Raw genomic sequence first — 25,551 nt, forward strand, 5'->3', positions numbered from 1 at the left:
CTATTACGGGAAAGTTAAATAAAGGATATTTAGGGAAGTCAGGTAAGATCTGAGGCAATCAAAGCACACTTGATATTAAATATTTGTGTGTTCTGGCCTGTATTTTCACTTCACAGTGAGTAGTGGTTAGTAAGCTGCCGTTATGTTCTTTGTAATATCTGAGTTCATCTTAGTATGACTCGGGTGACTATAATTATTTTTTTTTCCACAAGATACCTTACTTTTAAAGTTAATTCATTCTTTTGAGAGCAGTTCTTGGGAAATCGTGCAATAAAGCAATCTCAGATGCAGATTTAATCATTTGGAGCCCCAGTATTTTAAAAAATAATAATTGCATATTATCACTGGTTTCATTAGATGTCACCTTACTTGTCAATAACCTCCTCCTGATAGTTGATGACAGATTAGAGCAATATGTTCTTTATATTCATTTGTGTTTTTTCTTTCACAGAGACTCAGTAGCTTAGGTCAGTAGCTTTATCTTACTAAGGTAAGCTGGTATATCAAAGTATATGTGAATCGAGATGATTATAATAAACTTTTCATCTTTGTAAGATACTGGCCAAGCACATAGATCCTTAAAACAGGTTATCTCTTAGGAAAAAAAATTACATTTTCTGCCTTTATTTTGTTGAATCTACCTTGAAAACAGACTCAGCCTTAAAAGTAAATACTAATTTAAAAGCAATTCTGCTTCCCTGATTTCTCTTTTACATCTCTCTGGGATCCCTGGTTCACCATTAATTTCTTATTAATGATTGCAAAGTATATTAATTGCCCAGTCATTGTAAATGTCCATACAAAGTTAAAATTAAGGTTTGATGCTTAAAGGAAAACATCTCAATAAGCAAAATTAGTAAGTCATTTTATTCAATAAATATTATACATATTTAAAGACATACAGAACTTATCTTGAAGATAGTGAAACTCTACCTTGTCAGGCCTTTTCCAGAATAAACGGAGTGGTAATATGCACTGCTCTCTTTTATGCCAATCCCATAATAATGATACCTAGAGCAAGAACAGGAACCAGCTCTGCATTAATGTAGTTTTTTGAAGGGGAAAAAGAGACTAAAGTAGAATTGAAGTAAACTGCAAGTAAGAACTGCAACCTCTTGGTCTGCATCTTCCTTTCCTGATTTTTTCCTGATTAAGTAACATCTTAATGTGTTTAATCCTTCTTTAATGGTAACTAATTCTACTTATGGTCATATTTCTGGCTCTAAGCTTGAAAAAGACAGGAGAATTGCCTACTGCTAATCCCCCTCAAACCTCTAAAAAATTAGGTTTCGAAAACCAAAAAAAAAAAATATATATAATTGCAGGCATTTAACTGCAGGCACTTAAATCTGTAAATGTAGACATTGGCTCTAAGTATATCAAGCGTATCTATCTGCAGACTGCTTGGTTCAATTTGAATGTGGTCAACTGAAGAAGGAAATGGTGGGTTTTCTTTGTAGTACATCTATTGAATGGAGAAAAGAGTATAACATTATGTGTGGGGAAGACGTTGATGTCATGCATAGGAATATGTACGAAGCATCTGACCCTTTGAAAGTTATTTTCCTCATGAGGAATGAGAAGCCCAAGTCACTGTCATTTTCACTTCAAACTTCTGTGCAACAATGGGGAAAAAAACATCTCTGTGATGAATCAATGGAAATATGAAACATGGACTGCAACAGTGTCATGAATAATTTGTTATAAATGTATCTATGGGGCTTCCCTGGTGGCGCAGTGGTTGAGAGTCTGCCTGCCAATGCAGGGGACACGGGTTCGAGCCCTGGTCTGGGAAGATCCCACATGCCGCGGAGCAACTGGGCCCGTGAGCCACAACTACTGAGCCTGCGCGTCTGGAGCCTGTGCTCTGCAACAAGAGAGGCCACGATAGTGAGAGGCCCGCACACCGCGATGAAGAGTGGCCCCCGCTTGCCGCAACTAGAGAAAGCCCTCGCACAGAAACGAAAACCCAACACAGTCAAATAAATAAATAAATAAATAATTAAAAAAAAAAAAAAAAACAACTTTACTTCTAAAAACAACTCTTTAAAAAAGTAAAAATAAAAAAAAATAAATAAATGTATCTATGGATCCTGAGCCACAGGCAAATGTAGCATCTCTCACGTTGTACCTCATTCTCCTAAACTGCACTCCCCAGACTTACTCCACGCCCAAGTACAAATGCTACACATGTGACACAACCGCTAGTCAAAGACTGGGTATTTAGTGAGGGTGACCAAAGCCTGCTAATTTCTGCCTTTACTCTTCTTTCCCCTCTCTGCCCACCACGCAGCACCATTACCTATTTGGTTATTTACCATTTCAATCTGCGTTCATCTAACATCAGGGAAGGAATGAAATAAAAGAATAAGGAGGTTTCCAGTAGACTTCAGTGTAACCATATTTAAAACTTCATTTCTTAGCATCACCATCTGAGTTTAAAGTGAACAGGACAATGAAGGATCTACACTTCAAAGCCCCTCTGCTGACCTCAGTAATAAAGGAGGGACTTGTCAGAGCAACTCTACCCCTAAACATTTTCAAGGCTCAGGACGAGAGTACAAATGGAGGCCCACATACCTTACACCTAATTACTTAAAATATATAAATCAAGCGAGCACATTGTGAAATAAAATGTCCCTGTCCTCCTATCTTGACAATGTACCTCCATAATGATCTAGTAGGTAATTCTGAGCTTAGAATGCCTAGACTCCTGGAGTTCCATGAGGAAACATGGTGGTGGGAGAAGAGCCACCCCAGCTCCCTTATCTGCCCAGCCTCTGCTCCTTTGTTCACTGTGAGGAGCCTCTTGAGAACACTCCAGCCCCCATGTCCAAGACGCACTCTCACACACACCCCAGACAGCTGCCCGCTGGGGGAGGCACCCATCTGGTCTATGTCTCCTGAGGATGGATGAGGGAAGAGGCCCACTTAGGCCCAGGAGGCAGGCCTGAGACTGTTTGGAATTCTTGGGCCCCACGGACCTGAAATGTGAGCTTGAAGGGGGATGCAGTCTCGGGGGACACAATCACTCAGGCTATGGACTCCTGGTCTCCTGGGAAGGAGATCAGCTGGAGGAGGAGAGGAACAGACCCTCTATAAGCATGAGTCCCAGAGATGGCTTCTCTCCCGTTAGGTTCTAAGGGCAGAGAAGTTGCTTCTATGACCCTGGGCCATTTGAGATGGAGAAGAAAGAGTTTTTAAATATGAAAAAATTACATATATTATAATAAGAAATGTTTCAGAAAGGGCTGCTATGTTTTAGAAACAGTAATGGAGGGTGATCACGGTAGTGAAGGTATTTGATGAGTGTGGCAGACTGGGAACAAGTTTTCAAATCCTCAGTTTTGGTAGAAGGACAATAGCAGTCTGTTAACCTGAACAGAAGAAACTCCATTTTTACAGTAAGAAAATACTCCTCCGGTAGATAAGGGAAAAGAACCTCTACAGTATATTGGAAGAAAGGGAGAAATGAAGGAAATATGAAACTTAAGCAAAGGACATTACAAAAAGCAGCTATAGTAATAGAAATTGATAAGGTAAATACCTAAAACCATAACAAATGAACAGATTTAGATGATATTCAGCCAAGCATATTAGGATTAGTGAGTGAACATGAGTCTGAAATAAGTATAACTATTTTTCTTTATTAGATTTTGGAACTAAGATACCAAAGAAAATGTCTTTGTATTAGAAGAAATAAAGCAAGAGATGCTTGAGAACAAGAAAATCTATTACAATGGAAATATATTGCAATTTCATGGTCTTTTGCAAAGCTTGCTGTTTGTTCTATAGATGCTACAGTTTAAATAACTTCATTCTAGCCACTTGCTAAAGCAATACATGTTAAGCATTGCTTTAAAAGTTGATAAATCTTCTTTTACTATAACTTTGATCTTGTTTCTCATCTATAATCCTTGTCTCAACGTGTAAATAATATTACACCATGGTAAAGTGGTTTGCCATGCAGATTGAGAAGAAACTACATTGCCTTCACGGGTGGTAGACAAAAATCACAAGACAAATCAAAAGGATAACCATGAGTTCAACAAATATTAGATGACACACTAATCCTGACCACTGTGAGAGCTGTCAATACAATGATTAAAAACCGACATGGATAACTGAGTCAGGAACATATATGTTTCTGAATTCCACCCTAGAGTCCATGGTTTCCTGAGCCAGACCGCCTGCTAGTCACAGAACAGTGACCGCATTGAGCAGGCCTGAGGCAAATTTTACTTCTATTTAAAAAAAATCACTTGATGAACACTTTTTGTAAAAATGGCAACATCCTTTAGGACCCAATAAATGCTGAGTAACATGGATTTGTAATTCTTTTCTTACTTAGGATTTTTAAGGAAAGGATATTTTTATTACACAATTCATTTGTTCCTTATTTTTATAAAACAACTGTATTATTTTGCTTCCTCCTTTCTAATCATTAGGTCAGAATATCTTTAAAAATAGAAGTACTTAATACCTCCACTTACATTTAGAGTCAAGATTTTACATCTAAAAAAAAAATCTTTTAAGTAATGTATTTTATTCGTAGGTCAAATGTAAATGACACCATCAATCAGACACACATTGACACCCAAGGAAGGTAACTTGGTCAGCTACATTCCACTCTACAAATGAGAAGCAGCATGTCCTTTTCTCATTAGCAATGCCTCATAATTTAGACATGTTGATTTAGCTGAGCATGTTATATCAATACAATCTTATAATTACGCTGGCCCACAGGGAACGAGTGAAAAAGTGAACTCTTTCCTTCAAACATGTATTTAATGCTTATTGTGTGCTACGTGCTGAGGATTCAAAAAGAGACAGATGAGGGTTTCTGCCCTGGAGGAGTTGATAGTCTTGCGGGGGAAAAAAAGCATGCAAAGAAAGAACTGCAATACAAAATTAATATGTGCTAAAATTGAAGCAGGTGATAGTAGGTACTAATATAAATAGTTACCATTTATTGATCAACTATTACATGTAAAAAACTTTATGTATACTTCATCTCAAATTTCCACAGCAGCCTGCAAGTGAAGTAATATCTCCATTTCAAAGCAAAGTTCAAAAAAGTTTATGTGATTTGTTTGGAAAAAACATGTGAAAAGTTATGGGTTTGAAGACAAAATTCAAACCCAAAGCTCCACAGAGCACTCTTTGTTTCAATAGACTATACTCAAGATGCAAAATATGTATGTATATATAATTTTGTATCTCAGTTTTATTTATAATTAGAAATTCTTAAATGAAATATAGTTTGAATATGCTTGCACTCAACATATACACTCTCTCTTCAACCTCAGCATGAATCTTTAAGAACTGATAACTAACTTGAATCATTAAGAACTATACCATTGATCTGAATGTTTCATACTTGAAATTCCATATATAAACAAAGACTCCCTCTAGAATATAAGCTCCCTATAAGAGGAACTCAACAAACATTTGTTGAATGAATAAATTCATAATATGAAAAAAGTTAAAAATAACAATATGTCATAAAGAAAATTTTATAAGCAGGAATTTTTAATAAAGGGCATGCATATAGTGTCATATACTTAAACATAGCACAATTTAAAATCTGGTAGAGATTAAAAAGCCTCTTGTCTAATGTGATGTAAGGAAATCTACTAATTCCTTTAACTCTACCACTAGTACTGTATAAACTTATCTATTTCTATCAGAGTTACTTGCCCTCCACAAATAACACGTGCTTTCCTCACTTTGTGCCTTTACTTTGTTGAGCTCTTCATTGGGAATGCCCTTCTTCCTGCATGTCCCCATTTCTTATCCGTGCCTCAAGGCATAGCTTCGACACATGAAGCTTTGCCTGGTCTCTTCGGCAAAATTAATTTCTCTGTCCTTTGAACTCCTCTCTTGGTCAGTTATCCCATGGAGCTTTGCATCTCGTACTAACGGTATATGTATACACGGCTTACCGCCCCTACTAACCTATAAGATTTGGAGGAAGGGAATTTCATTTTCCCCTTCATTGTGTTCCCCCTTAGAAATTACTGTAAAGAGAAATCCTCATTTATTGGACCAGTCAATGTGTTCTGCTAGAAATCTGGAAACTGATAAAACACAAATTCTCTTAAAGCCAATAGTCTTCAATAACTGCTTCCTAGGACTGTGCCTTTCCAGGTTACTGGTAAAATATTGGCGTTGAACAAAAGTTGTATCCCTAAACAATGTATATAAAGGACATGCAATCAGCGTATTTAGGTGGAAAGACTAGAAATTGCTAGAAATACAAATCTCAATATTTTGCAATGACCATTGTAATGCTTTAGCACATTTCATATCCAGTTTCTTCTGGAGCCAATAAAATAATCTTCCCCTTTAATCTTCCTTTTAGTCTAACTAGGAACATGTTATCGTCTGAGTGATGATTTAGTGTCTTTGAGAAGAGATAATAAACGAGCAGCTCTCTGTCTTCCTAACAGCTGAAGATAAACCTCATAAAACTGGGGAGAGTAATTTCATACAAAGTATACATGGATTTTTCATCTCACTTGCAACATTTTATATCACTATTTTGTTGTTAATATATTACCCTAAAATAAATCTTGCTAGGAAATATTTGCCAGAAATGTTCTAGCATAACAAGAATATATACAGGTAAATGTTGAATAAAAAGTGAGGTTTGCCTCACTGTGGGCTAACTAGTTTTTAAAATTTATATACAAATAGCCAATGCCTATCCTGTAGGTTACTCTGAATATAGATTCCCAAACATTTCACAGTTCTTTCTCCCTATATGATTTTTATTTTAAAAGAAATATGATAACTGTTTAAAAATCCTAGATATGATTAGCTAATTTCTCTAAGAAAATGTTTGCATAATACAAGTAGTCTTTGTGATTATCTAACAAAATTGTCTTCATTCATTAGCATCAACTGTCCTTAGCCTTGTATCAAGTGACAGATATCATTTACATTTTAGGAATAAAGAAGAATAATTAACTAATTTTTATGCCCACATTTTAAAGTGAATGTGTTATATTTTAATAGGACAAATGAAATTATTGCTCCTCTTTTTAGTACTAAAGTATTTACCTTGTGTCTAATACTTTTCTTCATTTGCTGATCAATTTATACCTGCACCTGTATTTCTTCTTTTCCATTTTGTCATTATATAGAATTCCTGAAACATATGTTCCCACTGAGCTAGTAGCCCTGATGTTAGTTTACATTACACAAATGATAACTGATAAGGAAATGATGGGATTAAGTTGTTCAGGGACTTGCAATAACTTACTATGATAAGAGCAGCTGCCATATCAGTTTTATTAACCCACTAAATCACTACTAATAAATAAGATAATAGCTTTTATCCGTCATGTCTGAAAACCAAGATTTGACTGATCAAAGTCTACAAGAAATTAAAATGTAACTTCAAATCAAACAGTTTACTGTGTGCATGAAATCTCATGAAATCTAATTGGTGGGCTCAACTGTGTTCTCCCTTACACTGCTGAGCCATTTTGAGCAAGGGTGGGACACGGCCTCTTTTGCTAATCATTGTATCTTCAGGGCCTAGTCAGCACCAGGACAGACGTAAAATGTTTACTAAATAAATGAATATTAATAGTGAAATTTTTTTGACAGCATGTACCCTATCTTACTATTGTTTGCACCTCAGAAACTCTTTGGCACCATGCTTTGTCATCAATATAAACATGAATGGATTGATTATCCTTGCTATAATAGATTCATAACATAAAATAGGCAAGAATTACTTTTCATTAGATACTCTTTGTACCTATAGAATTTTGATTCATTTTTATTTATTCAAAATCTAAATTTAAAAATTTTGGGACTTCCCTGGTGGCCCAGTGGTTAAGAATCTGCCTGCCAATGCAGGGGACACGGGTTCGAGCCCTGATCCAGAAAGATCCCACGTGCCGCAGAGCAACTAAGCCCGTGCGCCACAACTACAGAGCCTGTGCTCTACAGCCCATGAGCCACAACTACTGAACCAGGGTGCCACAACTACTGAAGCCCACGCACCTAGAGCCCTTGCTCCACAACAAAGAAAAGCCACAGCAATGAGAAGCCCAAGCACTGCAATGGCCCCCGCAATGCAACTAGAGAAAGCCCGTGCGCAGCAACGAAGACCCAACACAGCCAAAAATAAAAAAAAAAATAAATAAATTTATTAAAAAAAAAAATTTTGCACAGGAAAAAAATCAGGGTATATTATTAGCATTGGTGGTAAATCAAAGAGAAGAAAAGAAAAACACAAAAGCAAAGTCAGTTTTTATCTTGATTTTGAGAACATGCAGAATCTGCCATTGGGATTGTTGGTTTTCTCGGCAGGGAGGGGATGGTAAGAGAAAATGAAGGGATGGAGTGCAGAGCTTATTATTTATTTATAAATTAATTAATACCAAATTTATTCATATATTAGAAATAATTCAATAGATATTTAGTGATAGTATGTTTTGGGCACTACAACAATACAAAGTTTTACAAAATTACTAGTAAAATTGGGAGAAATTATAAATTCCTGTTTCTCCAAAATATGCTTACTTCTTCATTTATATTTCTATATCATCAATTGTTCATATTTCCATATACATAAAAATGTTTTTCATCAAATGTAAATTTTTGAAATATTAAACATCCAATAGAAATGATGATTGTGAAGATAACAGACCAACACAGAGAACATTTTGGACAAAAATTAAAAGCAGAAAGCAAAATTGTGTTTGTGCTACAAATTTGCTTTTATAGAAAACATGAATATCTCTAAACAAATATAAAATAATTTAAAATGCCTTATGATTGATGCTTGAGAAATGTTGTTAGCTCTTTGAAGAAGAATCTAATATACTAATTAACATTTAAAACCGTTAGATCAGAAAAAATAAATAAGGAACCTCCATACTGTTCTCCATAGTAGCTGTATCAATTTACATTCCCACCAACAGTGCAAGAGGGTTCCCTTTTCTCCACACCCTCTCCAGTGTTTATTGTTTGTAGATTTTTTGATGATGGCCATTCTGACTGGTGTGAGATGATATCTCATTGTAGTTTTGATTTGCATTTCTCTTAAGATTAGTGATGTTGAGCATTCTTTCATGTGTTTGCTGGCAATCTGTATATCTTCTTTGGAGAAATGTCTGTTTAGGTCTTCTGCCCATTTTTGGATTGGGTTGTTTGTTTTTTTGATATTGAGCTGCATGTGTTGCTTGTATGTTTTGGAGATTAATGGAACGAAACGGAGTTACTTGTAGTGAGGTGGATGGATCTAGAGACTGTCATACAGAGTGAAGTAAGTCAGAAAGAGAAAAACAAATACTGTATGCTAACACATATATATGGAATCTAAAAAAAAAAAAGAAAAAAGAAAATGGTCAGAAGAACCTAGGGGCAAGATGGGAATAAAGATGCAGACCTACTAGAGAATGGACTTGATAGGGGGAGGGGGAAGGGTAAGCTGGGACAAAGTGAGAGGGTGGAATGGACATATATACACTACCAAACGTAAAATAGATAGCTAGTGGGAAGACGCCGCATAGCACAGGGAGATCAGCTCGGTGCTTTGTGACCACCTGGAGGGGTGGGATAGGGAGGGTGGGAGGGAGGGAGATGCCAGAGGGAGGAGATATAGGGACATATGTATATGTATAACTGATTCACTTTGTTATAAAGCAGAAACTGACACACCATTGTAAAGCAATTATACTCTAATAAAGATGTTTAAAAAAAAGAAAAAATAAATAAAATTTATACCTCAAAAACTCAAAAGTTCAATTAAACAATATTTTGTTGATATGACTGATATAGGAAAGAAGACGCTTTATCAGTTGACAAAGCACAAACTTTAGAGCCAGATAAAACTTGATCTAAATGCCAACATTGTTATTTTATAGTATCTCTGTGGCCTTGAGCAAGTCAGTGATCTTTGAACTGCAGTTTCCTCCTTTGCAAAACACAGTAATTCCAATCTTGTCATTGTGAGGATTAGAGAGTGTGTGTGTATGTGTGCGCGTGTGTGTGCTGCTCCGTAAATAATAACTTTTAATTGCATTGCTGATTTTTGGATGCACGGTGAATATCATATTATTAATTTTATATTATTATTATTATTAATAATTTCATTACTATTAAGGATAGTGAGGTTGAAAGCATATTCATGTCTCCATTCATTCCTATACTTTTTCATTTAGTTCTCACACTACACCTGTAGATAATGGCATATCCAACTTATTGATGAAAAGCTGAACTGCTCATCTAGTTGTATATGGGAATATGGGATTAAAGCTCAGATGTGTCCAATTTTAAACCTCATGCTCCTAACCACTAGGCAACTCTGCCTTTTGATATATTATCTTCCAAGATAAAAAAATCTAAGGGTATTTCTTGGAAATAAATAAAGTCAGAAAAAGTATCTTGCTAAGAATAATTACATCAGAATATTACCAATGATAAAATACACAAACTCTACATCTTGCCATATCTTTCAAAATACTTAGTTTACATATAGAAAAAAATTTTCCCCATGATATGAAAATACCAAAAATATAATATGCAAGTTATAAAAAGCAAATGGCACATCAGGTAAATAGGAAAAAATTCAAATTGTTAATGCTATGCTCTTGGGCATCTGTTCTCAGATATCAAACAAATTGCCTGAAGTCACTACATACTGTTACAACATAAACCTACACACTGGAGCCTCCTTGTGTCACAATGGACAAGGTTAATGATTCATCCCTAATCCTAAAGGCTCCTTCTAGGATTAATTGACTTTCTCTGCAGCCTGCCTGCCTGTCCTCTTGTAGATCCTGTGAAGAGGATTTCTCTGCATTGCTTTGCCTCTTTTTCCACTATCTATCTATCTCAAACACTATCTAATCTTTACCTACCCAAATCAGTAGGAATCAGTTCAGTAGAAATTAGGCAGTTAAACTGATTCGACTTGGAAAAAAAGCTGACTTGGTTAGAAGGAATGAGCCCATTTTGTCTTTTTCAATCTGGCATTTCATTTCTCAGGCCACAATAATATTAACATTAATAGGAATCAATTAAATAGATATAAATTGATAATCTATTATGTAGCAGACCACAGAAATAGTATGAAAATGGGTGAGACAAAGTCTCTGTCCTCAAAATACCACCTTTTGAGGGGAGGAGATAAGTTAATTTCGCATTAGGGTAGATAAGTTAATTTCGCATTAGGGTAGGTATCAAAAACTGCTACGAGGGTGCAAAGAAAAGCCTACAAAACATCAAGAGGCTAAGAAAAGATTCAAAAGAAGAGGAAGTTCAGGAGACATTCTTTTAAATGGATAGGATTTCAACACACCTCTAGGGGAAAGGGCATTTTTTTTGGAGGAAGACAGCATGAACAAAACAGTGGTGGTTGAGAGGGAAGCAAAGGGGACTGGGCAATAAATTGGTGACAGCGTAGGCTGCATGCTGAAAAGTGAGAAGTAGACGATAAGGTAAGAAAATGGTTTGGGACTAAATCATAATGGACCTTGAATGTCAAGGTGAGAAAAGTTTGTCATGAGCAGGTGAAAATGTCTGAGGATGACAGAGAAATGATTGAATCTGAACTTCAGAAGGTCAGTTTGGAAGAATGGTATTGAACGGACTAAAAAGACAGAGTCAAGGCCAGTTTTTGAAAGTGAGAATGGAGAGAGAGATTCAAGAGAATTCATAATAAAGTAGGATCTATTCTTTTGGCAAGTGACTGAGCCAAAAGACTGAGCTAGCCAATAGAATAGGTGCAAGTTACATGTGGGTATTAAGCATCTGAAATGTGACTAGTCTGAATTGTGATGTGCTGTAGGTATAAAATACACACGGGATCTCAAACACTTGGTAGGAAAGAAAGAATGTAAAATATCTCATTAATAATTTTAATTTTTATTATATGGTTAAACGATCATGGTTTGGATATGTTGGATTAAATAAAACATAGTAAAATCAGTTTCATCTGTTCCATCTTACTTTTTTAACGTGGCTAATAGAAATTTTTGATTTAAATATGTGGTCACATTATATTTCTTTGGACAATGCTGAACTGGATGTTAGAGCTGAAGGAGACACTGGACAAACTAGAAAATAAGTGGCAGAAGAGGGAAGAGGACTTGGCAGTGTTGCAACAGAGAAGCGGTAGGGGAAGTTATGCATTTATTTATTTTAAGAAGACATTATCAGCAGGTTCAAATGCTAGACAGGTGCCTAGGAAGATCAGTAACAGTAAAAACGAGCCATTGAGTTTTTGCCCAGGTAAAGAAATGGACAGGACAGAGGCATGTGATCAGTGGTAAGGCAAGTGAGCAGACAGCTACTCTCAAGAAATAGCAGAGAGAAGAAAAATAACAGAGCAATAACAAAGAGTATAGCAGGTTTGAGACGATTTCATTTTATCAACACAGAAGAGATCTGGATATGTTTGTAGACAGAAGGAAAGGAACAACTAAAAACACGGCGGACAGAAGAAATAATGGATGAACATGAACCTGTAACTGGGGGTTCTACAGAGGTTGCCACAAGAGATAAGTAAAGCTAAAGTTATCAAGAGAGAGAATACATGACTGCTTATTTTATATTTATATTTCCATTGAGTCATATGGGCATGTCATTTGTCTTGAAGGGAAAAGAGGGGAATATAAAGAAATTATTATCTGGGAAAGAAAGCCAGAGGAAGAACCTGGACCATGTTCAACCCCTGGCTTTGGCCTTGCTCTTTGGGAGTGTTGTGGACTCCATTTGGTCACTTATGTAGCCATATGTATTTCCCTTTCATGACACTGGTACCTTCAGTCGTGACTTTAAGATTATAAAAATGATTCATTTAGATTATTTCATCAGAAAAAATAATATATTATGATTTTTCTGTGTAAATTTTGCTTTTTAAACATTATTCTAAAATCCACTTATTTTTCTTTTTAGGTCTTAGAGTTGGTAAAAGTCTGCTTTATCAAGAAGAGAATACCTAGTTCTATTCACTGATAAAGACAATACTTGTTTCACATTGCATTAGTCCTCATATACAATGCATCATATGTACAGATCTGAAATGTGCTCATCCATGTGTCTTACTTTGAATGGCCTCTTGTTCCAAGCCGCCGAGTCGTCAACAGGGGAAATTTTTGACGAATTGTCTAAAAAGAAAGTCAATTACTTTAGTTTTTAGAAAGTGCGTGGTTCTGTTGCAAGCCTCTCGTATTCAATTAATTCTAGAAAGCAAAGGTTGAACTTTGAGTAAATATTTAGTCTGGAAAAAATAATATCATACACATATTGATACATAATGACACATCAGCAAAGGGAGGGAGGTGCTTTTTTGATGACATTGTTCTACTGCCCTTTTCTCAATGTCCAAAGCAGATCATACCAATATCTGCTCTTGCTTGATGTTACTGTCAAAGCAATTATTACTTCATGTATGTGCTTTGTGGGAAGATTTGGGTTTCTTTATAGTAATTCTTGGCAGAGATTTACCCACAATTAAGTATCTATCTCCAACCCTGAAAGGACATGGAAATTTTCTTTGCCTTACCAGATCTTCACAGCTGTGTTTGAAACTTTTTCTTTTCTACGTTCCTTTCTCTAAATTGGCTAAAAGTTAGCATTTGATTAAAGAACAAAAATCTCTTCTACATAAAACAGGGTTTTTAACCTGAATCTTAGGAGATCCATACATGATCTTCTAAAGGCTCCATGGCAAACTCTGTGTATTAATATGTGTTAATTTCTTGGGGACTGGTTCTGTAGTTTTTACCAGATTCTCAAGGTGTTTTATGGCTCCCCAAACAGTTAAGAATGACTGCCATAAGGGGGACTAATAAAATATTAAAGCTAAAATGGATATTAGAAGTTGTCTTATGCAGCCTCCTCATTTTACAGAATGAGTGAACTGAGTTTTGAGGAAGTTTAGTGCTTTTCAGGTCTCGCAGCAGATTAGAGTCTAGGCTAGCACCTAAATCACTGGATTACCATGCCCTTATCACACTGTCTCCTTTAAACGATAGGTTTTCAAAATAAATTAATAAATTATTTTAGTTAAAAAAAACCAGGAAGCCAGACCATAGTAATCATTATTTTCTAGACAACGAGTCCCTCTACAGGTTAGAATTTGGATTTCAGTTTATAAGAGATGCAATATTTGAGATCTAAGCTTCTTACAATTTTTCTGGGATATCCTTGGTTCTTAGATAATAGAGCAAGACAAGAATCTCAAAGAACAAGGCTTTCCCAAGAGATTGATATTGTTTCCTGATTCTTAAAATGAGATCAGCATATGTAAGTACAGTAATGTCAGCTATATAGATTCCCATCCTAACCACACAGGTTGGGTAAAAAGGAATGTTTTTAAATGAGAGAAATTTAACCAATCCCATCACGACATCTTGGAGTTTGGAGTGTAAATATACTTAGAGCAAATGGAGAATTAGGAGAACTATTTATGAAATAGAATAAACACAGTCACCAATTACATTAACAAGATACTTGTCACCTCCACTTAATTCTGCTTCTCAATACAGGCCATACCATACTCTTTAATGTATCCATCTTTGAAAGGAAATATTATTGCTCAAATAGAGCTTCCTTTAAGGTCACATTAAATCTTCTAATAGCCAGGGTTCTAATATTCAAAGCATATAGTAATTCAAGGTAAAACAAATAGTAGGTAAAATCTAGGTTAAACATATAATAGTTCCAAATACAGCCAAGAGATTTCATTTACAAAACAGATTTCTTAATATTCTATAAGAAAATTTGAACAGATAAGTTTGTTTCCATACTGTCTGCCTGGCATGACTTCAGTTGTAAGGTAGTATAGCCAATATGTGTTATTTACCTTTCCAAAGGTGGCCGCGCAGGCTGGCTCCAGTTTCTCTTTCCGGCAGAAATCTAAATAGTGTGCATAAAGGATGCACCGTGGTAAGCAAACTCCTTCACATACAATGTAATTCTCTTCAAGCCTAAGAAAAAGGGCAAAGAATTAGGTCAAACCTTTTCTTTATTTCTTCTTTCCTTTCCCCTCTCACGTTGATTTAATGCTCCTTTTGAATACAGACTCTATACAAATGAGTTCTTGAGCAGACATGAGTAGACTTCTTTTATTCTGGATAATATTAAAAATATGATCACAAGGATTAAAGTTAGAAGAGCAAGAACCCCAATGAACACTTGCTAGTGCGGTTAAAATACCATGGCTAAGACAAAACCATTCCTGCCTGGTCCACATCCCAAAGAATAGGTCTTACTTCTGTGTAAGTCTTCCCTGTTCATCACGCTTTGCTCTGTGATAATCAAATATGAATAGTGAAATTGAAGGTGATGGTTTTTAAAAATAACATTCTCAACACTAAAGGGCTGCCAGGCTTCAGGTTGGCAAATGTCTATAATCTCTTACTTTCATTCACAAACTAGTTCCAAACACTGAATAGTTAGGGAAGCATGGTGATACATTTATTTGCAAAATACATAAGAGTAAATTAACTTCACTTAAGTTCGAAATGGTACTGATCTATTTCTATCTCTACGCTTTTTACTGTAATCAGTACTTACAATTACCTAAAAGATCCTGTACACTCGAAACATACTGTTATTCTCTATAGATGGCCCCAAACATGACATATAAATTCAGCTCCATATTATAAACATAATTATATAAACTTTGAAAATTTAGAAGTAATTCCATTTAATTTGGATGCCTGCAATTGCAATTACACACAATTTATATAAATGTAATAACATATTTAAGTGTTGTAAATATCTGAACAGCAATCAGGAAATCAGAACTTGTAGATTCTACTCTCAATTTTTCTAACCTTTCAGTAGATGATATTGGCTAAAGTTTACTTATATTCTTTTTATGTATAGTAAAGTCATAATTACTACTATACAAGAGCAATGCAATATAGAATATGCATTCAGATTAAAATTGAGTGAAACTCTTCTAAACTCTTTAGATTTCTGATTTAACACGTTCCCAAGGTGCATGAGATAAAAGCTACAGGACGTGTTTCCTAAGCAGGTAAAGCATCAGACATCCATTTTTCTATGACAAAGGAAAAAAAAGAATCAAAACCCAATAAAATTTGCATACATAAAACCAAACACCTAGTTGACAGTGAAAATTGAAGTTAGGCAGATTTTTCACTTTAATTTTCAATTCTACTGTTTAACATCCCTGCTATAATCTATAACCTTAAGGAAAAAATTATCAGAAGGTAAATAACTCACCTAGGCTATTTTTTTTTTAATTATGTAACACTTTTTAAAGAGATAGTATGGAGAATTCAAACAAAATGACAACACTTTATAGTTTCAAAAAATATGAAAACTACTGAGAAATATTCAACTATTTAAAACTATATTTTAATGACACGCATATAATGCCCACTTTTTCACCTGGCTATTTTGATGGTGTAGGCATTATTTTTGTCTTCAAAATACTGAAAAATCCTAGACATAAGTATAATGTTAATTTGGGGTATGACGTTTTTTCTTTAATTGTAATGCATTTATATTTATAAAATAAAAACCCAAGTTTGTTTCCATTCATTCAAGTTGAACTGAATAATGCAAGTGATCATTCAAAAGACCTTCATAACATATCTGAAGTCAAAATCTTTTAGCTCCAATTATCCTAAAGAAAATAGTTGTGTCCTAAATATTTCAGATAATTAGCTCAACTATTTACTGCTCTAGTATATTCTTAACCAGTAAATGTGATATCAACTTCAATAGTTAAACTGTAATTTTAGAAAGATATTTAGTTTATATTTCAAATATTTGAAAGAGTTAAGGATATAATTACAAAAATTTACTACATGCAAATTGTAATTCAGTGTTTAAATAAAATAAGATGTACTAGTTTTTTTAAGATACTGTTTTTTCTATTGTATTTTTCTAAGATTTAGATCACACTTTACATATAAACAGATTATGTAACTTATCAGCAAATAGACATTTTTACTTATTTGCGTCTTATTTGGAATTTGGGAGGAAATTTATAGCTCTATTTCTTCACACTACATAGGGAAGATTAATGTTATGTTTTTACTTTAAATTTCTCTTCCTTTTAGAATATTATAAAATGTTCTGTATATGTAGAGAGCCTACTGATAAACTCTTGGTTTTAAAAGATTTTCCACAAAATCCAATTAGTGGTATTTCACTGTAATAAATCATATGTGAAAGGTAGTTGAACATTTATTTAAGTTAATAGCGTCATCTTAACTGATTTTTCTATGTCTTCTTGTTCAAACACATTTCATCTTATGGCCAATACACAATTTTGAATTTGCCCTCTACGGATAAAGGCACCGTTAAGATCCTTCCTCCTTTTAAGTTGTTTTTAAGAATCATGTTTTATAAACATAAAAATAACAAATATATAAGGACTGAATTGATTGCATGTTAAGCAAATAAGTAAGACAAAATTCATTATTGCTTACATTCGAAGAAATTATAGTTTTAGTCAAAAATGAACAGAGTGATGGTTTTTATTTGTATTGCAGATCATTTTTCACCAGTACCAGAGTATGTCTCTATACCAAATATTCAGTGAAAACAATTTTTGGATGAATTTCTAATCGGTCTTTTAAACTTCTCCAAGAAAATCTGAGGGAGAAGCAAATTGAGAAAAGCAAAGAATCTGAATATACTGACTTTAAAAATTCAACAGGTGCTTAAGGGTATCCTTGGGCGAGTCTTACCACTGCAGGGTGAGCTGAGTCTGCTTCTTTTTATCCTTCATAATCTGCGTGATGGTTTTCTTCTGAGAGAGGTGTGGATCGGTTGCTTTGGTTTTGCTGTCTTGATTGTCTGCTACCTCTTCTTCAGAGGAAAAGTTACCATTGCTTAAATGCATTTCTGCTTGCAAGTTGAAAAGATGATAAATAAAATCAGAATATAAAATCAATTAATTAGCATCTAAATGTATCTTGGCGTCAAACAGGGTGGCCTATGGGGCGTTCAGGGGAGAGCTATGCAAAATCCTCTCGACTTAATTTCTATTTAACAATCATTTTCCTAGGGGAAATACATGCGCGTTTGCGGTATGTTTCTTTTTATTATCGGATGCCCTGTAAAAAATACATCCGCGTCCCAATCACGTCCCGGGAGGGGGCAGAGCACTCACCGGCTTTAACTCCCACCGGCAGCTCCGGGTGGTCCCCTTTCTCCCCGCTGCCCAGCGCAACCCCGGGCTGCGCTTCAGCCGCCAGGTACACCCTTTCTTCGGGGAAAACGAGCAAACCCTTGCTCAGGAGCTGCACACAACACTCCTCCTGGACTTCGGGGGAAACCTGGGGAGAAGCCTGCACCTGCAGGAAGGCGTCTTCCAGCTCCGGGACCTTGGCCATCCTCCTGGCCACGGAGACTCGGGCACCCGCCGCTCGACCGGCTCCCAGCGGAGCCCCGAGGCCGGGGCGGGGCGGGGCGGGGCGGGGCTGGGGACCCGGGGCCGCTGGGGCGGGGACGGAGGCTGCGGCTCGGGATCCCCCGGGCGTCGCGGAGAAAGAAGGCCGCGCACAGGTACAGCTCGGACCGCCCTGGGAACTGGGTGGGCCGAGGCGGGACTGCCTCTCTCCACCTGTCTGCCATCCTGGCAGATGCTCAGCTTGGAACTCACTTCCTCACCTGCGCTCGTCGAGCCTGAGCGATGGAGTCCCATTCCCCACATCTCCTTTCCCCTCTTTCCTCCTTTTCTCTCATCTTGCCCTGGGACCGAGCACTCTTTCCACACCCAAAGCTCCCAGAAAGAACCAAGAAAGCGCCACTGTCATCTTCGGGGGAAAAGCGACTGTCCCCATCCCTACTCTAAGGAGAAAACAAGGATGCTTCCGCGGACAGCCTTGACTCTGCAGGCCCAGGCCAGGAGAGGAGGACCCCAGAGCCCCAGAGCACCGCTCAGTCTTTGCACAACATGTCCTCGGTTGATTTATTCCTGGAGTAATCCTAGGGGGTGGTGAGGGCCCTTCTCAGTGACTTGGGACAGACGCCATCGCATCCCACGAGTGTCCAGAGGGCCCTGCTCCCGGGCGCAGAATGCCGGGCCTCTCTGCCCTCCAGGATCTGGCCCTGAGCTTGGAGGAAAAGATGCATTCACTCCCTACATGTTTTGTAATTTAAACCCGTCCCTGATGATTCCTCACCTCTTATACCTAGTAGTAGTGCAATGGACGTTTGTTGAAATGAAAAATGAAAGAAATCGCCATATTTCATTTCCAATCCAAAATGGCAAGAAAGTCATGTGGTGGAAAATATCTTGTTCTCTCTTTAAGAAGGAAAAGTCAATAGACTTGGGGTCTCTGTTGCCTGACTGCCATATAATCCTTCATTCCTTTCATCTTCTGTTCTTTTGACAGATAATGCCCTGTGCTTGCTATCTATATGCTTAGTGCTCTCCAGAAAGAGCAAGAATCCTGCTTTGGTTCACATCGCCTCAGCAAAACCTGCAACCTGTCACCCTCATTTGGAGCATTAGAAAGATAAATCACCCCTGAAGTTTAATTTAATATTAAACTATATTACATCAAAATATAACATAGGAAAAACAAAATGGGACCCAAGGTGACAGATGGCTGAAGGGTGGATTTGGGGGAGGAGTAATACAATCTAAGAGCATTAACTTGCCTAGGTGGCCAAGATTATGAGTGTATTTGAGCCTTACCCATTTTTTTTAGCACTACTTATGGGAAAGGCACCACCTCTCTGTCAAAGGTTTTCTCCTTAGCTGTACCTCCAGAAGCTGGGTCCAGGCTGGGGCCATCCACCCATCCAGGCACCCAAAGTTCTGAGGCTATACCACCACCTTTCCCCACAACCTTGCAAATCAATCTCTTCTACCCAGTCCCCCCACCCCCAAAGCCTCAGAGTTTTCTCAGTCCATGGGGCTTAGCTCTACAATACTAAACTTTAGAATCTTCCTTCTTTACAGAGACACCCTCAGACTCATTTTGTAAAGGAAGTCGTAGTGGTTAACTGTACACAACAGGACTCTGCCCACTTATATCACATAATCAGAAGAAAAACATTCAGGAAAATTACTGGGATAAAAAAATTTTTTTAATAGCGCTTGATATCCAGGTTGATTGTGTGTGTGTGTGTGTGTGTGTGTGTGTGTGTGTGTAAGTCATACAGACACTAAGTGAATATCTGGCACTTATCCAGAATTGATCAGTGAAAACACAAACCATTTAAGGCTCTAAATGAACTTTTTGCCTTAATTTTAAGTAAACTCTCTGCCTAACAAAATAACATGTAAGTTCTTTGTACTACTGGTCAGAAATAGAAATCTGAAAGACTTACAATAAGTAAAGAAATTGAACTAGTAATAAAAAAACTTCCAACATATAAAAGCCTAGGACAAGATGGCTGCAATGCTGAGTTATACCAAATGGTTAAAAGAGTTAATGCCAATCCCTCCCAAACTTATGTGATGCAGTAAAAGTGGTGTTGTGAGCAGGGGAAAAAAACCTTCTATCATCCTAAATTGCCATCTGTGACAATTATAATTTGACCTCATGAGAACAATGTTTTAGAGACATAATAGTGATAAGCAAGTCATAAAAACCTAGGCAGGAAAATAGGCAAATATAGAGAATGATCTTTTAAAATAGTGATTCTAAACATTTTGTTTTTTATATTCCCATTAAGAAATTTGTGTAAGCCATAGATTCTCTCCCCAGAAGAAAAAAAGCACACACATACACTCACATACACACATACAAAATTCTGCATGCAATTTGACAGATCCCAAAAAAAGTATATCTAAAAAAGTTTATTCTGTTTGAAGAAAATAACACAACGATATACAAAAAAGGAGATTCTTGGAAGTTCCCAAATGACATTATCTTCCTGACTGGAGGCACCACATTAAAGGGGAAAGGAATTTGGAGTCCGATACATTAACATTCATTCTCTTTGTGACTCTGCGCACTTAACCCTTCTGTTTCTTTCTCTCTAAATTGGAAAAAATAGTACGTTATCTGTAGCAGACTCACGGGTGCTTGCCCAGATCCTCTTGGATCCCCCTCACATTTTCAAACCACCCTTTCTCCAGCTTCAACTTCCTTTTGTTTCCAGTAACCAGCTCCACCACGAACACCACCTGAAAGCACCTGAGACTCTTCTTTGGAGGAGCTGTCCTTGGCTCCTGGACCACCATTGCCCATAGGCAGAGCGAGCAAGCACCTCAGTGTTTATACATCCCCTAGGTAGCCCTTAGCCAATGACTGATGATTAAGGAGAATAAAAGTCCAGCTCATTAACCTCATGGTAGATACATCTGAGTTGCAGTTTACAATCCAGAACTCCTCTGTGGGATCAGGCTGAAGCATTCTCTGCTGGATAATTCCTGGAATCCCATCCTTGTTTGGCTACTTCCCCTTCTCTGTCCTGCTATCCCTACTCCTTTACCTGTTTCTCCTAGAAACACTTTCTTAAAAATCACATTTGTAGATGACTGCTTGACTCATGTTCTGCTGACATAAGACACCACATTATAGTGCTGATGTAAGAATTAAATAAAACATTATAAAAAAAAACCCTAATACAGTGCCTGGAACAGTAAGCATTCAATAAAAGGTACCTAATATTTTTATTCTGAAACTTTAGATCCCTTTCAGTGCTCATAGGCAAAAAAAAAAGAAAATTTTTTCTTTCATTGCAGAATGATTCTGAGAAACATCTTGCTCCTTGTCTAGACTCTTTCTGAGTGTAGTATGATCTGCAGTGACCACATATTATGAAACTTTCTTCTGTGAAAGTTCCTACCTCACCTAATTTTTTTTATGTTCACCAAGATTACATTTTAAATATAGAAACTACTTATTTTGCCTTCAGGTAAAAAATTTCATGTTGTTGCTACATTCAAATAAAAGTAAGATCAGTTGTGAACCTAACAACAGATCCCCCAAATACATGAAGCAAATACTGATTTTGCAAAGATGCTAAAACCATTCAATGAAAAAAGAATAGCCTTTTCAACAAATGCTGCTGAAACAACTGGGTATCCACATGCAAAAGAAATCCTTTCCACATGAATCTGAAACTCTTCTTCACACTATGTACAAAAATTAACTCAAAATGGATGAGACCTAAATATAAGAGCTAAAACTGTACAACTCTTTTATTTTATTTATTTTATTTTTAAAATATTTATTTATTTATTTATTTTGGCTGTGCCGGATCTTAGTTGTGGCACGCGGGATCTTTTAGTTGTGGCATGCCAACTCTTAGTTGCGGTATGCATGTGGGATCTACTTCCCCGACCAGGGATCGAACCTGGGCCCACTGCATTGGGAGTGAGGAGTCGTACTCACTTGACTACCAGGGAAGTCCCTAAAACTGTACAACTCTTAAAAGGAAACCTAAGTGTAAACCTTCATGACCCGAGACTAAGCAAATATTTCTTAAATATGACACCAAAAGCACAGCAACAAGCAAAAAAGATAAATTGAACTCTACTAAAATGTGTGCATCAAAGAACACTAACAAGAAAGTGAAAAGGAAACACCAGAATGGCAGAACATTTAAAAATCATTTGCCTGATAAGGGTCTAGAATCCAAAATATATAAAGAGTTGTTATAATTCATCAAAAGATAGCAGCCCAGTTTATAAATGGACCAAAGATTTGAATAGACATTTCTCCAAAGAAGATAAACAAATGTTTCATAAGCACATGAAAAGATGCTCAATATCATTTTTCTTAGGGAAATGCAAATCAAAACCACAATGAAATAGCACTTTACTCCCACTAGGATGGTTATAATATTCTAAAAGGAAAAAGAAAATAAGATGTGGAGAAATTGGAAGTCTCATACATTGCTGGTGAGCATGTAGAATGCAGCCACTGTGGAAAACAGTTTGGCAGTTCCTCAAATAATTAAACATGGAGCTACTATATGACCCAGTAATTCCATTCCAATATATTTACCCAGGAGAATTGAAAACATATGTTCCCATCAAAACTTGAATACAACTGTTTATAGCATAATTATGCATAATAGTCAAAGCAGATACAACCCAATGTCCATCACTATTGAGTAGATTAATAAACTGTGGTATATTCATAAAAAGGAATATTATTCAGCTATAAAAAATAAAGAAGAACTGATATACGCTACAATATGGGTGAAACTTTAAAATATAATGGTAAGTGAATGAAGTCAAATATAAAGGCCACATATTGTATGAGTCCATCCATATGAAATGTGCAGAATAAGCAAATCCATAAAGACAGAACGTAGATTAGTGATTGTGAGAGGCTGGAGATGGGGGTAATGGGAAGTGACTGCTTAATGAATATGGGGTTTCTTTTTTGGGTAATGAAAACGTTCTGGAATTAGTGGTGATGGTTGCACAACATTGAGAATATGCTAAAAGCCACTGAATCGTACACTTCAAAATGGTTAAAATGGTGGATTTTATCTCAATAAAGAAAAAATATTTAAATAGGCAAGTTCAGGTTATAAAGATATCTTACCAGATAAGAATGACTACTTAGTCCAAGACTTTGCTATGAAGAAAATTTACAAAGTTTGGACAAACTTCCCAGGCTTATTCTTAAAATATGAGCTATTAGTTTTGCAATTTTCCTATAAATTTCAGCTAATTATGTCTACATTCCTTCTTCAAGTCTAATTTCTTCCTCCTTCAGTCTTGAGTGTGCCATGTTATTTTTTCCTTCCTTCCCTCCTTTCTCCCTCCCCCCCTTCCACCCCTTTCTTCCTTGTTCTTACTGCATGTAGAATGAGAAAGAAGTACTAGAAAACAAAGAACAAAGAGGAGATAAAGAAAGAAAAAGGATCAAGAAATGGTTGAGAGGATTGAGGGAGTCAATAAAAATAAAGATAAAATATGTCCAGTTGGTTAGAATTTAGTTGATGGCTCCAGTTTAGATGCAGGCAGAACCACTTTTTCCCCCATAACTGCAAATCAATGTAAAACGTCAGTTAATTTGGGGAAAAGCCAGGAACACGGGTTTCAAGGAAGCTATGGCTGGATTCCACCCGGGCAGTGATCAGGACCAGGAAAGGGAACATGCCCTTGGAAATGGGATAAATGGCAGGTATTAATGTTATTTAAAGGGAAGATCAACATTGCCTGGTGACAAATGGACAAGTCTTGCATGAAAAAGAAAAGTTATTTCCCAGGTTGCAGTTTTTAGGAAATATGAAATAAAACAAAATAAAATAAAATAATTGCTATGTAAAATAATCACTCAGCTCCTTGCTTGACACTGAGCCAGAACTCACTGTAGCCATTGCCAAATACAGTTACCAGACAATTTCATGAATAACAGTTACCTCTTTTACCACCATCATTCCAAAGATAGACAGAAGCTTAAGCCTGAACTGAAGTCAAGAGCTAATAACTCAGTCCTGAACCAGAAGTGACTCTACTGAGAGAGTGCTGCTCAGCCCCATTCAGGTGTCTAGACATTTCATCAGATTTTCCGAAGGGCTGTGATAAGATACTCTTCTTGCCTTGTAACTCTCCATACTATAAAGCCTGCTGAGTGACTGATGCTAATATGTTTATTTCTTATTTGATATGTTGTTTAGAAAAGTAAAAATACCAGGATAGAGAGTACATATGTGCGTGTTATGTTACTCACTTTATTTTTCTCTAGATCAAAACTGTTTCAAAACAAAATTTAAAAAGCAGGATAAATCTTATCTTTAGTAAAATTTTGACCTCTGGTTGTTTATAAATAAAAGATATTTATATAATTCTAGGGGTGCATATATACACGTAAAATATATTAAAGCTTGAGAAATATATATATATTTATTACAAAGTTACTGTTAAAAATGGAGAGAGAGTATATTTCAAATATTTGAATATTCACTTATTTAGTTAAAATAAAATCACTCTACTCTTATTGAAAGTTACTTTGCTCAACCTTAACATCCAGTGTCTCCGGTAACCTTTATCCTTCACATGTAAATAACCACTTACTTCTCTCTCTGTTTCAAATACAAGATAGTCTAACAGTCTTTTTTTAATATAAGACCAATTGTATGTTTGCAACAGTGAAGAAAATAGATTAGATTAGTCCATATATAATAGTAAATTATGTACTACTTTATGTGTATTTGAGAATTAGTTCTCACATAGTGTTGTAATAAATACATATAGTAAAAAGGAAAAATATAACATGCAAATCAAATATTAGATGTATATGTTAAACCATAGCTGGTACATAGTAGATACCTACAAATATTTATTACAAAAATGAATGGAAAGTGGTAGCAGTTCTCCAACTTCTCTTCATTCACAAATAAATAAGACATGATTTCTCTCTTTCAATATTCTCAGTGAATTTGAGGAGGCAGACAAATTAGAATATAACAAGATAAATACTATAATGGTTACATGCACAAAGTGCTCTAAGAGCACAAAGGCAAGAGTGACCATCTCAGGCAAGAGCAACCTCAGTCCAAGGAGGACAGTCAGAAAGCTTCACAGAGAACATCTGAACTAATTTTGAAGGACTGGTATGCATTCACAGGTGGAAGACAGAATAGAATGTACAGAGGCACAAAGGCAAGAAA

The 25,551-nt window shown here is 36.3% G+C and overlaps 1 protein-coding gene across 1 annotated transcript in view; it reads right to left on the reverse strand.

Moving 5' to 3' along the window:
* The window catches only part of RFX6 (regulatory factor X6), a 55,336-nt gene extending 36,986 nt beyond the window's left edge, over window positions 1-18,350 (reverse strand). Inside the window, exons 1-5 of the mRNA XM_036871982.1 lie at window positions 18,128-18,350; window positions 17,703-17,859; window positions 14,834-14,957; window positions 13,072-13,133; window positions 934-1,011 (exon numbers count right to left, since the gene is read on the reverse strand). Of these exons, the coding sequence (XP_036727877.1) occupies window positions 934-1,011; window positions 13,072-13,133; window positions 14,834-14,957; window positions 17,703-17,859; window positions 18,128-18,350 (644 nt within the window). The remainder of the gene's footprint in view (window positions 1-933; window positions 1,012-13,071; window positions 13,134-14,833; window positions 14,958-17,702; window positions 17,860-18,127) is intronic.
* Between the last annotated feature and the right edge of the window lie 7,201 nt (window positions 18,351-25,551).

The sequence above is a fragment of the Balaenoptera musculus genome, chromosome 12 (genome assembly GCF_009873245.2).
Source record: "Balaenoptera musculus isolate JJ_BM4_2016_0621 chromosome 12, mBalMus1.pri.v3, whole genome shotgun sequence".
NCBI classification, from domain to species: Eukaryota; Metazoa; Chordata; class Mammalia; order Artiodactyla; family Balaenopteridae; genus Balaenoptera; species Balaenoptera musculus.